Source organism: Trachypithecus francoisi, unplaced genomic scaffold, assembly GCF_009764315.1.
Source record: "Trachypithecus francoisi isolate TF-2019V2 unplaced genomic scaffold, Tfra_2.0 Lachesis_group20, whole genome shotgun sequence".
In the NCBI taxonomy this organism is placed as follows: Eukaryota; Metazoa; Chordata; class Mammalia; order Primates; family Cercopithecidae; genus Trachypithecus; species Trachypithecus francoisi.
The window spans coordinates 7,456,124-7,470,351 of NW_022681466.1; the positions used below are offsets into that span (position 1 = coordinate 7,456,124).

At 56.0% G+C, this 14,228-nt stretch overlaps 2 protein-coding genes across 2 annotated transcripts; both read left to right on the forward strand.

Moving 5' to 3' along the window:
- The first annotated feature begins 5,131 nt into the window (after positions 1-5,131).
- On the forward strand, positions 5,132-8,409 carry GALR2 (galanin receptor 2). Its single transcript, XM_033182257.1, has 2 exons — positions 5,132-6,144; positions 7,504-8,409. The coding sequence occupies exons 1-2, from the start codon at positions 5,777-5,779 to the stop codon at positions 8,297-8,299; spliced, it is 1,164 nt and encodes a 387-aa protein (XP_033038148.1). The 5' UTR covers positions 5,132-5,776; the 3' UTR covers positions 8,300-8,409.
- Positions 8,410-11,383: 2,974 nt separating this feature from the next.
- Positions 11,384-13,830, forward strand: ZACN (zinc activated ion channel). The gene is made up of 4 exons (XM_033182258.1): positions 11,384-12,045; positions 12,186-12,396; positions 12,507-12,671; positions 13,106-13,830. The coding sequence occupies exons 1-4, from the start codon at positions 11,779-11,781 to the stop codon at positions 13,294-13,296; spliced, it is 834 nt and encodes a 277-aa protein (XP_033038149.1). The 5' UTR covers positions 11,384-11,778; the 3' UTR covers positions 13,297-13,830.
- Positions 13,831-14,228: the final 398 nt, after the last annotated feature.

Here is a 14,228-nt window from a genome sequence, read left to right on the forward strand (position 1 = left end):
GCGGGACGACCCGGGCGGGTGAGAGCTGGACCTGCCTGGCCGGGCTGATGGGATAGCGGCGGACTCCGCTGCCGTCGGCTCTTGCAGCAGGGAACCATATGCTGGAGCGCGCCTGCGCGAGGGATCCTGGCATCCCGGGTCCGGAATTGTGGCGGGCTAGGTGGGCACTTGAGGCCGCAGTGAGACCGTGGCTGCTGAGATCTCAGGGGTAGTCCCACCTCTCACCCACCAAGGGCGGAGAACCGGAGGTGGACCCCACGTCTTGCATCCTGGACTGGGGGATCTGGCTCACGTCCTGCCCAGCAGAAAGCAGGAGACCAAAGCCACTAGATTTCGGGGTGTCTGCATCCCCAGGGACTCGAGAGATAGAGTTCTCCCTACCGGAACGGGACACCCCGTCCGTAAGGGACCCGCCTCTGCCTGCCCTTTCTGCTGAGGCTGACCACGAGAAAGCCAAGCCGGAGGAAGCGCTGAGCAGTCAGCAGACGGTGTCCTAAGTAAGCAGACGGACTTTCTCAGACCGCTTGGGACTGTGGACCCCTGCACTTTGGGGCCATCAGTCCAAAGAGGGAGAAGTATTGAGACATGGGAAAATATGAATTTTTGCTCTGCAAAATTCTATACTCTGAGACCTGGGATTCCAATATCTGCTCCGTCATTAGCGGCAGGGAGATGTTGGGCAAGTAACTTAATCTCCCTGTAAGCCTGTTCCTTCATCTGTGAAATGGGGATAACCAATTTAAGTGGTTGTTATGAAGATTAAATGACAAGTTTTTGGGGTTTTTTTTTGTTTGTTTCTGTGTTTTGAGACGGAATTTCGCTCTTGTTGCCCAAGCTGGAGTGCAATGGCTTGATCTGGGCTCACTGCAAGCTCCGCCTCCCGGGTTCAAACCATTCTCCTGCCTCAGCCTCCCGAGTAACTGGGATTACAGGCGCCTGCCACCACGCCCGGCTAATTTTTGTATTTTTAGTGGAGACGGGGTTTCACCATGTTGGCCAGGCTGGTCTCAAACGCCTGACCTCAGGTGATCCGCCAGCCTTGGTCTCCCAAAGTGCTGGGATTACAGGCGTGAGCCACCGTGCCCGGCCTCAGAGGTCAGACGTTCAAGACCAACCTGGCCAACATGGTGAAACTCCGTCTCCACTAAAAATACAAAAGTTAGCCAGGCGTGGTGGCGGGTACCTATAATCCCAGCTACTCTGGAGGCTGAGCGTTCAAAACTTGGAAGGTGGAGGTTGCAGTGAGCTGAGATTGGGCCACTGCACTCCAGCCTGAGTGAGGGAGTGAGACTGTCCTAAAAAAAAAAAAAAAAAAGTAAGTGTCTGGCCAGGTGCGATGGATCACACCTGTAATTGCAGCGCTTTGGGAGGCCAAGGCTGAAGATTGCTTGAAGCCAGGAGTTCAAGACCAGCCTGGGCAACATAGTAAGACCCCTGTCTCTACCAAAAAAAAAATTAGCCAGGAGTGGTGGCACCCACCTGTAGTCCCAGCGACTTGAGAGGCTGAGATGGAAGGATTACTTGAGCCCAGGAGTTTGAGGTTACAGTGAGTTATGGTCATGCCACTGCACTCCAGGATGGGTGACAGAACAAGACCCTGTCTCTAAAAATAAGTAAATAAAGTCCAGGGGCGGTGGCTCACTCCTGTAATCCCAGCACTTTGAGAGGCCAAGGCAGGCGGATCACGAGGTCAGGAGATGGAGACCATCCTGGCTAACACGGTGAAACCCCGTCTCTACTAAAAATACAAAAAAAAAAAAAATTAGCCAGGCGAGGTGGCGGGCGCCTGTAGTTCCAGTTACTCGGGAGGCTGAGGCTGGAGAATGTCATGAACCTGGAAGGCAGAGCTTACAGTGAGCTGAGATCATGCCACTGTACTCCAGCCTGGGGGACAGAGCAAGACTCTGTCTCAAAAAAAAAAGTAAATAAATCTATTTAAAAAGTAAGTTTCCCAAATGTTCATTGATAAGTGAATGGAAAAATAGAATGTGGTATAGCGATACAATGAAATATTTGACCATAAAAAGGAGTGAAGTGGCCAGGCGCGGTGGCTCATGCCGTTATCCCAGCACTTTGGGAGGCCAAGGCGGGCGGATCACCTGAGGGCGGGAGTTCAAAACCAGCCTGACCAACACGGAGGAAACCCATCCCTACTAAAAACACAAAATTAGCCAGATGTGGCATGCATGCCTGTAATCCCAGCTACTCAGGAGGCTGAGGCAAGAGAATCACTTGAACCCAGGAGGCAGAGGTTGCAGTGAGCTGAGATCATGCCACTGTACTACTGCCTGGGCAACAACAGTGAAACTCCGTCTCAAAAAAAAAAAAGGAGTGAAGTACTGATTATGCTACAATGTGGATGAACTTTGAAAACATCACTCCAAGTGAAAGAAGCCACACACAAAAGGCCACATATTGTATGATTTTGTTTATATGAGATGTTAAGTATAGGCAAATCTGTAGAGACAAAAAGTAGATTGGTGGTTATCTGGGCCTGTAGAGATGGGGTGGGGGTGGAGACGGGAGATTGGAGGCTAAAGGCTAATAGGTGTGAGTTTCTTTTGGTGGGGAAGAAAATGTTCTAGAAGTGATTGTGGCAACTGTCGCACAACTCTGTGAATATACTAAAAGCCAAATGAACACTTTAAGTGGGTAAATGGTATGATATGTGAATTATATATTTTTTTCTTTTCTTTTATCTTTTTTTTTTTTTTTTTTGAGATGGAGTCTCACTCTGTCGCCCAGGCTTGAGTGCAGTGGTGCAATCATGGTTCACTGCAACCTCTACCTCCCAGGTTCAAACGATTCTTCTGCCTCAGCCTCCCGAGTAGCTGGGACTACAGGTGCATGCCACCAAGCTCGTGTAATTTTTTTTTTTTTCTTTTTTGGTAGAGTCGGGGTTTCACCATATTGGCCAGGCTGGGCTTGAACTCCTGACCTCATGATTCACTCACCTTGGCCTCCCAAAGTGCTGGGATCACAGGCGTGGGCCACTGCTCCTGGCCATGATACGTGAATTATATTTCAACAAAGCTGTTACCAAAAAAGTGGGATCATGTTAGTCCTCTAGTCAAAACCATGCACTGCCACCTCATTTTACGCAGACTACGTGCCACAATCCTTAGATTGGGGGAGAAAAAAATCCCTACATGCTATGTGTCTCATCTCCTACCAATCCCCTTGCTGGTTCAACTCAGGTCATACCGGCTTCCCTGCCTCAGGAACACAGGCGCGCTCCTACCTTATGGCCTTTGCACTGGCTTTGGTCTCTCTCTGAAATGATTTTCTGGCCAGGCATGGTGGCTCATGTGTATAATCCCAGCACTTTGGGAGGCTGAAGTGAAGATTGCTTGAGCCCAGAAGTTCGAGACCAGCATGGGGAACATAGGGAAACTCCATCTCTAAAAAGAGAAAAGAGGCTGAGCACGGTGGCTCACGCCTGTAATCCCAGCACTTTGGGAGGCCAAGGCAGGTGGAACACCTGGGGTCAGGAGTTTGAGAACAGCCTGGGCAACATGGTGAAACCCCATCTCTACTAAAAATACAAAAAATTAGCTGGGTGTGGTGGCACATGCCTGTAGTCCCAGGTACTCAGGAGGCTGAGGCAGGAGAATTGCTTGAGCCCTGGAGGCAGAGGTTGCAGTGAGCTGAGATCGTGCCACTGCACTCCAACCTGGGTGACAGAGTAAGACTCCATCTCAAAAAAATAAAAAAGAAAAGAAAAGAAATGCTCTTCCCCTACATATTCCCTTTGCTAGCCCCTCACTGCCTTCAAGTCTTTGCTCAAATGTCAACTTAATGAGGTCTGCGTTAAATTGTACCATCTACTTTACATTGTACCATCACCACCATCGTGGTGCTCCCAAATCCCCTTACTCTAAACTACTTTTCCCGCAAGTACTTATCAACTTGCAATACTTAATACGTTATGTTTACTGTATGTCTCTGTTGCTAGAAAGTTCACGGAGGACCTTGATCTTTGTAGAGCTCACTGGTATAGTATATCCTAAGGACACATAACAGTGCCTGGTAAGGAGCAGCTGCTTAATAAATATTTGTTGAATAAATAAATGGTAAGCATCTCATAAACACAAACTGTTATCTTCTTCCTGTTCAGTGAGTAGGCAGGCAGGGCAGGAGTGTGAATAAGGTTTCCTTACCATGGGAGGAAGTAGTTGGGCTTCTGAGAGACTTTTTCCTTGGGGGAAAAAAAGAGGAAAAATAATATTCTTGACACTGGGCCCCAGGGACCAGGACAGGGGAAGGTGAGGCAGATATGAAGTTACAGAGACAGAAGATGGTGATTTGCAGACCCAGTGAACTGGGAGGCTTAAGTTCTACTTAAATAGTAATGATTCATTGTCCCAAATGCTTGTTGCAGAAACAAATGTTTACATTTTATTGCAACCTAAACACCATCCAGGGAAATGCTGCTTGTGTGTGGAACTCTACTGTTTTGAATTTCCTCAAGGTATACAGAATAAGGTCAGGAGAAAAAGAAGAAGGATCTGAGATCTGATGTATTCAGATTTAACTAACTGGGTTCAGGCCTCTCCCATAGATCTCATTCCTTTCTCAGCAGATCCCTCTGAGAAGGAAGTGTTACCATGTCCTTGTTACAGCTGAGGAAACTGAGGGACGGCGCCAAAGACAGAGCCTGACACAATACATGCTCAATGTATTGGATTGAATTGGAGGCAAAACGTTCAATGGGTAAGAGAAGGGAAAAAGGTGGCCCGGCCCGGTGGCTCACGCCTGTAATCCCAGCACTTTGGGAGGCCAAAGCTGGCGGATCACTTGAGGTCAGGAGTTTGAGACCAGCCTGGACAACATGGTGAAACCCCGTCTCTACTAAAAATACAAAAATTAGCCAGGCGTGGTGGTGGGCGCCTGTAATCCCAGCTACTCGGGAGGCTGAGGCAGGAGGATCCGCTTGAACCCGGGGTGGGGGAAGGGGGGACAGGCGGAGGTTGCAGTGAGCCGATATTGTGCCACTGCATTCCAGCCTGGGCGACAGAGTGACACTCTGTCTAAAAAAATACAAATACAAATACGAAAAAACTAGCCAGGCTTGGTGGGGGACGCCTGTAGTCTCATCTACTCAGGAGGCCGAGGCAGGAGAACAGTTTGAACCCGGGAGAAGGAAGTTGCAGTGAGCCAAGATCGCGCAGCTGCACTCTAGCCTGGGCGAAAGCGCCACACTCCGGGACCCCTCATCCTCCTCCGCCCCGTGTCTCCTCCCCCCATCTCCCAGGGGTTCTCTTTTGAGGGCACCCCCGCCCCTCGACGGTCCCGGGAAGTCCCGCATGCCTGCCAGGCTGCAGCTAAGCGCCGAGGCGCGCGGGGTCCAAGGCTGGTGGTCCCTGCGGCGCGGCGCACACGCAGGGTCCGGGGTCGACCCCTCCACCGCTCCGGCGTCTGCCGGTAAGTCAGTCCGCCTGGTCAGCCCAGAACCCCCGAATCCGGGGGCTGGAGCTCGGGAGCCCGCACAAGCGCCACTCTCCGCCTGCGCCGTGGAATGCGCGCCAGGACCACTCGGCAGCCCTTCCCCCAGCGCCGCCGGCCGCTGCTGGGGACAACCTCACGCTCCGGTCTCTTGCTCCTCCTCCTGACCCCAGCGCACCCCCATCCCCGCTCCAGATGCAGCGAGGCTCCCTCCGCCTTCAGCCCGGCAGAGTCGCACTAGGAGTTGCAGCGGCCGCAGCCCCGGGACCTTCCCGCTCGCGGAGACCCAGACGGCTGCAAGAGCCCCGGCAGCCTCGGGGTCGACGGCACCATGAACGTCTCGGGCTGCCCAGGAGCCGGGAACACGAGCCAGGTGGGCGGCGGGGGCGGCTGGCACCCCGAGGCGGTCATCGTGCCCCTGCTCTTCGCGCTCATCTTCCTCGTGGGCACCGTGGGCAACACGCTGGTGCTGGCGGTGCTGCTGCGCGGCGGCCAGGCGGTCAGCACCACCAACCTATTCATTCTCAACCTGGGCGTGGCCGACCTGTGTTTCATCCTGTGCTGCGTGCCCTTCCAGGCCACCATCTACACGCTGGACGGCTGGGTGTTCGGCTCGCTGCTGTGCAAGGCTGTGCACTTCCTCATCTTCCTCACCATGCACGCCAGCAGCTTCACGCTGGCCGCCGTCTCGCTGGACAGGTGAGCCAGCGCCCTGGCCTCCCTGGGAGATGGGCATCCACTCGGGGGATGGAGCGGGAGGCGGGACCGGGGGATCAAGAAGGGACGCGCAGAGTGGGAGAGGACTTTAAGAAGGCAATGGAAGACAAGCGGGCGCGGAGGAGGAGAAAGAGGAAATAGAATGGGGGACCACGGTGTCCCCTCGGTTAGGTTCGTCCTGGGGCCTCGAAGCCTGGAGAATGTGGCTCTCCAGCGCCACCCTCGCCTGACAACGCGCAGCATTTCCCGGTACGACGTGTTTGTGCGCGTTCGTCTCGCTTGAGCTTAATGCCCCCTTGAGGGTGGGATAGGACAAAGTGCCCAATGTACAGAAGAGTTGAGTTCCTAAGTAACTCGCTCAGAGTTGCCAGCCAGGGATCCGGTGCATAAAGTGACTGTCTCCTGCAGCCAACTTCAGTCACCTCCACTGCACTCGCCTCCAAGCCACAGTTTGGTTGGTTGGTGCGATCCGCTCAGGTCCAGGCTGTGGATCTTGGGTCCTTTGCGAAGACCCCCGCCGAAGTCCGAGCAAGCGTGCCTAAAGGTCCCTAGCTCAGTCCCAGTCACTCTGCCCCTCGCCTCCAAACAAAACAAAACAAAACCAAAAACAAGTCAGGGGCGGGGAGAGGAGCGTGCCCTGGGGTTCTCCCTCCCCAGCCAGAGGAGAGCAAGAGAGGCACAGTTGGGAGAGCGCGGGACTCAGGTGAAGCTTGAAATGACACTAGGATGGTTCCTGGGGAGGAAATCTGCGTATCTTCCCCTCTCCCTTCTCCGGAAAAACCGAGGCGAGGCCAGACTCCCCCCCACACCTCCTGTAGCCACTGAGCGGAAAGTGCGTTGGTTCCCAGCGCGCTGGTGGGATCCACAAAGCTCGGATTCTCTCAGGAATCCCCTGAGAAACTAACTGTCCCTTGCCCAACATGTCTTCTCCAGGCTGTATGCTATATAGCCTCAGGCGCCTCCCCACTCCCTCCCGCGGCACCGTCACTAGTGGGTAGTCACAGCCTCCCGGAGCCCATAGCCGGTTCTCCAACCTTTAGTCTTCGGTGACTTTGGGATGCCCTCTCAGTCGAGTCCGTCCGTGGTTGCAGTCCCCGGGGGCAGCGGGAGAATGGCTTGGAGGCGCACCTTTCCCCCTGCCGGGCCCGCCGCATTTCCAGGCTCCGCTCAGTGTCTGCGACGCGCTGGGACGCCCCCACCTACACCCTCACCCCCACCTCCGGTGTGTGCGGTGTAACCATGCGCTAAGGACCTTCCTCGAGAGTGACCGTGGGGCCCGAGGTGCAGGGGTCGCGGCCCACCAGCGTTCAGCCGACGTCTCCCTTCCCGGCTTGACCGCAGGTATCTGGCCATCCGCTACCCGCTGCACTCCCGCGAGCTGCGCACGCCTCGAAACGCGCTGGCAGCGATCGCGCTCATCTGGGGGTTGTCGCTGCTCTTCTCCGGGCCCTACCTGAGTTACTACCGCCAGTCGCAGCTGGCCAACCTGACCGTGTGCCATCCTGCGTGGAGCGCCCCTCGCCGCCGCGCCATGGACCTCTGCACCTTCGTCTTCAGCTACCTGCTTCCGGTGCTGGTTCTCGGCCTGACCTACGCGCGCACCCTGCGCTACCTCTGGCGCGCCGTCGACCCGGTGGCCGCGGGCTCGGGTGCCCGGCGCGCCAAGCGCAAGGTGACACGCATGATCCTTATCGTGGCCGCGCTCTTCTGCCTCTGCTGGATGCCCCACCACGCGCTCATCCTCTGCGTGTGGTTCGGCCATTTCCCGCTCACGCGCGCCACTTATGCGCTTCGCATCCTCTCGCACCTGGTCTCCTACGCCAACTCCTGCGTGAACCCCATCGTTTACGCGCTGGTCTCCAAACACTTCCGCAAAGGCTTCCGCAAGATCTGCGCGGGCCTGCTGGGCCGTGCCCCACGCCGAGCCTCGGGCCGCGTGTGCGCTGCCGCGCCGGGCACCCACAGTGGCAGCGTGCTGGAGCACGAGTCCACCGACCTGTCGCACGTGAGCGACGCGGCAGAGGCCCTTCGTCCCTGCCCCGGCGCTTCCCAGCCATGCACCCAGGAGCCTGATCCCGGCCCGTCTTGGCGGGGCCCAAAGGCACGCAACAGCATCCTGACAGTTGATGTGACCTGAAAGCACTTAGCGGGCATGCTTGGATGTTACAGAGTTGGAGTCATTGTTGGAGGACTGTGGGGAGAGCTTTGCCTGTTAATAAAACGCACAAACCGTTTCACATGCAGTGACAGCGCTGTTTCGCGTTTCTCATTGTCCTGAGACTCCGTGGGAAGCGTCTGGGGCTTCACAAAGGGGCTCCCTAGGGGTGAGTGCAGGACCCTTTGCAGAGCTACCAGGAAAGAGGGCTGACCACACCTAAGGCAGCCGGGTTACAATCCGCATAAAAATCTGAGTCTGGGGAGCGTGCGACAGAGGCAGGCAGATTGTTTTAGGCGTTCAATAAAGTCGGTCGATGACAGACACAGATGTGTGTTCCCAGTCGCATTTGTGCTCTGGTGTGTGACAGATCTGTCCTCACCTGCTTCCAGCTCCCAGGGCCCCTTTGAGTCTGGGCAGCCCAGTCAGTCGCGGTCCATTTTTGGCCTTAGCTTTTCCTTCCCTCGCTGCAGCTGGGCCAGGATCAAGTCTCCAGGGGCTGTTTCACTCCAGATAGAACTCCCTTCCCAGAAGCTTTTGTTTTGTTTTGTTTCTGTTGTTGTTGTTGTTTGTTTTCTGAGATGGAGTTTTGCTCTTGTTGCCCAGGCTGGAGTGCAATGGTGCAATCTTGGCTCACCGCAACCTCTGCCTCCCAGGTTCAAGTGATTCTCCTGCCTCAGTCTCCCAAGTAGCTGGGCTTACCACCATGGATACTAATACAGCTAATTTCTGTATTTTTAGTAGAGACAGGGTTTTAACATATTGGCCAGGCTGATCTCAAACTCCTCACCTCAGCCTCCTTCAAAGTGCTGGGATTACTGGGATTACCAGAATTCTTTTGTTCTTTTTTTTTTTTTGGTGTGTGTGTGGTGGGGGGAGGGAAGGCAGAGTCTGGCTCCGTAGCTCAGACTGAAGTGCAGTGTTGTGATCTTGGCTCACTGCAACCTCCACTTCCTGGGCTCAAGTGATCCAGCTTCAGCCTCCTGAGTAGCTGCGACTACAGGTGCATGCTACCATGTCCAGCTAATTTTTGTGTTTTTGATAGAGACAGAGTCTCCCTATGTTACTCTGGTCTCAAACCCCTGGGCTCAAGCAATCTGCCCTCCTTGGTCTCCCAAAGTGCTGAGATTACAGGCATGAGCCACCATGTCCAGGGTTCTTAAGCCAAGACTCTTTACACAAAATCACTTCAGTGTTTAAGGAGAGCAGGGAGACTCTCAAGGCTGTCCCCATCTCACATCGTTGAGCACAGAACACTCTAACCAAGGGTTTGGGTCTTAGGTAGGTTGGTGTCAGCCACTGAAATGCAGGGGACACCCGTGGGCCCTGATTGGAAGGACAAAATCGGGGAGAGGTAGAGGTCTTACACCTGCCAGGTCCCCCTGGGCAGGCATTGAGCGTCGCAACGGGTTCCAGGTGGTGGAAATGGAGCGGGACAGGGACACCAAGGCAGCTGCAGTGTGGGCGGGGCTGAGTCCTGGGCTTTATCTTTGGGTGTTTGCGGAACTGGGGCAGGGGCTGCCAAGTCCACAGCCCTAGGGTCCTTGCCCAGAGCAGCTGCCTCTGACCAATTGCTCAGCTGCCAGAGAAGTGACTAGAATAAAGGTTGTAGCTTAGGCACTGCTGCTCCCTCCAGTCCCTCCGTGCAGCCGATGATGGCCCTGTGGCCCCTGCTCCATCTCACCTTCCTGGGGTTCAGCATCACCTGGCCCTTGGTCCATGGGCAGGGCTTCCGAGGGAGAGCAGCCGGTAGGTGGAGGGCAAGGTCATAAGCTTTGCGATGGGCCCTAGGGCACCTGAGTGACCTTGACCTTTATCGCTCAGTCTGGCCATTCCTCTTCAACGTCACCTTGCCCCAGAAGGCTCAGGAAGGCATCCAGATTCCGAACAATGGGAGTGCACCCCTGCTCGTGGATGTGCAGGTGTTTGTCTCCAATGTGTTTAATGTGGTAAGTGCCGCTAGGCCAAGGGCCCTAAGTGCTGGGCTGGGCAGGAGACAGGACTCAGCCCTGGATAGTGCTGGGGTCTCCTGCCGTGTTCTGCCAACACAGCGCTCACCCTGAGGTGACGTATTGCCCTTCCCTCAGGACATCCTGCGATACACAATGTCTTCCATGCTGCTGCTTAAGCTGGTGAGCTCCTATCCCCAGGGAGGTGGGACGGGAAAGCCCAGCTGAGTCCAGCTCAGAAGTACCAGCCTTCGTCAACATGCTGAGCTTAGGGGCATGGATATGTGGAGATCAGGAGCCTCAGTGGTGCCCTTGTGTCTCCAGTCCTGGCTGGACACGCGCCTGGCCTGGAACACTAGCGCACACCCGCGGCATGCCGTCACGCTACCCTGGGAGTCTCTCTGGACACCAAAGCTCACCATCCTGGAGGCGTAAGTGGAACAGTTCCTGCCTCAGGAATGTGCGGCGCATAGCCCTCCTTTCCCATCTACAACCTAGAGGTTGGGTGAATATACCCCCCCTGGCAGTCCCTGCCAGACTAGCAGTGCATCTCTACTGCCTCTGCGGTGGGGGGTGGGATGCCAGGGTCTCTCCTGGCCCTGTCCAAGGGGCTGGGGCTCTGGCTGTGGTGCCTTTCCCCACAGGCTCTGGGTGGACTGGAGGGACCAGAGCCCACAGGTCCGAGTAGACCAGGACGGCCACGTGAAGCTCAATCTGGCCCTCACCACGGAGACCAACTGCAACTTTGAGCTCCTCCACTTCCCCCGGGACAACAGCAACTGCAGCCTCAGTTTCTATGCTCTCAGCAACACAGGTGCTGACAGGACAGGGGCTGCAGGGTTGGGGAGGGGAGGAGGAAGGTGGGGAAAGGGAACTCCCAGGTCTGTGGTACAGGGCAGAGGGAAAGGGAGAAGGCAGACGGAAGTGGAACGCCCAGGTCTGTGTTCAGAGCAGTCTACCCCAGGTTTAGGTGGGCAGCACCTGCTCTCCCACTGCGCCCCCTACTTGAGGGGCAGCCCATCTCTGTGTTCAGCGGTAGCCTCAGGGCTCCTCTCTAGGGTCAGACTCAAAGATTCGCAGCAGTTCTGCAATCCTAGGGGTCCGAGCACATCAGTCTTCTGTCCTCCCCGGAGCAACTGCCCTCCACAGCCATGGCCTGACCGCAGTGGCTCGGCCCCTTGCAGCAAGGCCAGAGGCTCAGGTTGCTGTGGCCTCACTCCTGGAAACCACCTGAAGGTGCAGCCACCCTGTATAAACCCATTGGGTGACATCTAACTTGGCAAAGAAGTCCTATCCTTCCCTCCGTGAGAGACCACAGCCGTAGCCCTGGGGGTCCCGCTTCAGGTGTGAGATGATAGACTGACGAAGCTGTGACCAGTTCTCCCTCCACCATGAAGTGGTGCAAAGTACATTTATTTTTACAATGAAAGCTCATCTATGAATCTGATAAAGGCCTTCCTTTAACTGGAGACGATTTGGGATGTTGCAAAACAAGGTTTGGGAAGCCCATCTATGGACTGGTTTTGTCTCCAAGTCTGTCCCTGCCAAAAGCCATCAAAAGTCTCCATCACCCCTGGGCTCCAGTCTGCTACCCCCACACTTGGCAGCTGGGATCTCTCCTTCCTAGTTCATAGTTCTCATTCCCACCCCTCAGCAATGGAGTTAGAGTTCCAGACCCATGCGATGAACGAGATTGTGAGTGTCAAGAGGGAATACGTAGTTTATGATGTGAAGACCCAAGTCCCACCCCAGCAGCTGGTGCCCTGCTTCCAGGTGACGGTGAGTCAAGTCGGGAGGAGGCCAACAGAGGCCTGCTGGAGGTGGGTGGGGGTGAGGATGCAGGGCCACAGGCCAAGCCCCATGCCCCTGCTGCCCACCTCCTTCCTCCCACTGGAAGGCCCTGGCTTTTCCCCTTCCAGATGAGCCTGAAGAACACGGCACTCAAGTCCATCATTGCTCTCTTGGTGCCTGCAGAGGCGCTGCTGCTGGCTGACGTGTGCGGGGGGCTGCTGCCCCTCCAGGCCACTGAGCGCATAGGCTACAAGGTGACATTGCTGCTGGGCTACCTCGTCTTCCACTCCTCCCTGGTGCAGGCCCTGCCCAGCTCCTCCTCCTGCAACCCACTGCTCAGTAAGCCCTGCTACCTCACCCAGCCTGCCGTTTCTCCCCGGTTGCCCACTGGTGCTCAGCTTGCTGAGGGACTGGCCCCTGAGCATCTCCCCGTGCCCTGCCTCCCCCAGTTTACTACTTCACCATCCTGCTGCTGCTGCTCTTCCTCAGCACCATGGAGACTGTGCTGCTGGCTGGGCTGCTGGCCCCGGGCAGCCTTGGGGCCAAAAGCGGCCCCAGCCCAGCCCCAAGAGGGGAACAGCAAGAGCATGGCAACCCAGGGCCTCATCCTGAAGGTGGGCAGGGGCTGGGGCCCCTTTCTGGGGCTGGGGGGTAAGGAATGAGGCCTAGGTGCATATCTAGGGCTGGGGTGAGGGCGCGGGGGGGTTCAGGCGTGCATAGAAGCTCCTTGCATCTACCCTGCTGGCTCTCCTATCCCTGGTCTCCACCATGTCCACCTCCCTTAGAAGAAACAGTTCTGGGGCAGGGAGCAAGCTTAGCCTCCCTGACGTCGCAGGTGACCTCAATCCCCTGATAACCCACACCCTGCACAGCCTAAGGGGGTGTTTCTTTAACTGAAGATGGCCTGAAATGGGCCAGACCCAAATTTTCATCAGCTGAGAATCTAAGAAAGGGAGAGCTACAGGCTGATGACCCCTGTGGTTCACTCTTCTGCTCATGTTGGGGGGACCTTGAAGAACAGCTCCTTCCCCTGTATCTCTCCCCACAGAGTCCCCCAGAGGAGTAAAGGGGTCACAGAGAAGCTGGCCTGAGACTGCTGACCGCATCTTCTTCCTCGTGTATGTGGTTGGGGTGCTATGCAGCCAATTCATCTTCGCTGGAATCTGGATGTGGGCAGCGTGCGAGTCTGGCCCAGCCCCTGGAGAGGCTGCACCCCATGGCAGGCAGCCTAGACCGTAACGGGGCAGGGCCTGGGCTGCACACCTTAGAATGAAGTTTGCTTTCCCATGGCTGGGGGAGGGCCATGGCAGGGTCTCTGGACGAAGCCAGGCTGAGCTCCCCCTCTGTAAGCACACAAGCAGAGTGTGAAATAAACCCATCTCCAGTGCAAGTGTGCCTCAAGGGTCAGTCTTCATTCTCGTCCTAAATAGGTGGGGCCCTATTTTTTGCTTCCAACCCTCACTTTGCTCCTGAACTTTTCCCCATTGTCCCTGTCTCCCAGCCCACAGGCAGGCAGCCTAACTGCTCCTTTGGCAACGACGACTGCTTGGCTCTGGGCCAGGAGGCACTGAGGCTGGGGACCAGAGACAGGCGCCTGAGGAAGGCTGCAGAGGGTGGGACAGAACTCCTCCTCCGAACGCCTCCTGCAGTGTGCTGGACTCTAGGGAAAATGGCCAGTGAGTCTGCCTCCCCCAGCCACCTAGGGAACTCCTAGGAGGGAAAGGTCCCAGACCTCAGGCCTGTGGGCGAGCGGGAATGTGTTTTAAGAGAGGGGGTCAGGCCGGGCACGGTGGCTCACGCCTGTAATCCCAGCACTTTGGGAGGCCGAGGCAGGCGGATCACGAGGTCAGGAGATCGATCCTGGCTAACACAATGAAACCCCGTCTCTACTGAAAAATACAAAAAACTAGCCGGGTGAGGTGGCGGGCGCCTGTAGTCCCAGCTACTCGGGAGGCTGAGGCAGGAGAATGGCGTAAACCTGGGAGGTGGAGCTTGCAGTGAGCCGAGATCCGGCCACTGCACTCCAGCCCGGGCGACAGAGCGAGACTCCGTCTCAAAAAAAAAAAAAAAAAAAAAAAAGAGAGGGGGTCAATGCTGACTGCCTTTCCTCCAGGTGCTCTAGCTGCTTCTCTGGGCCCTGCCACATCTCTGGGCTGTAGGGGAGTTCTCTG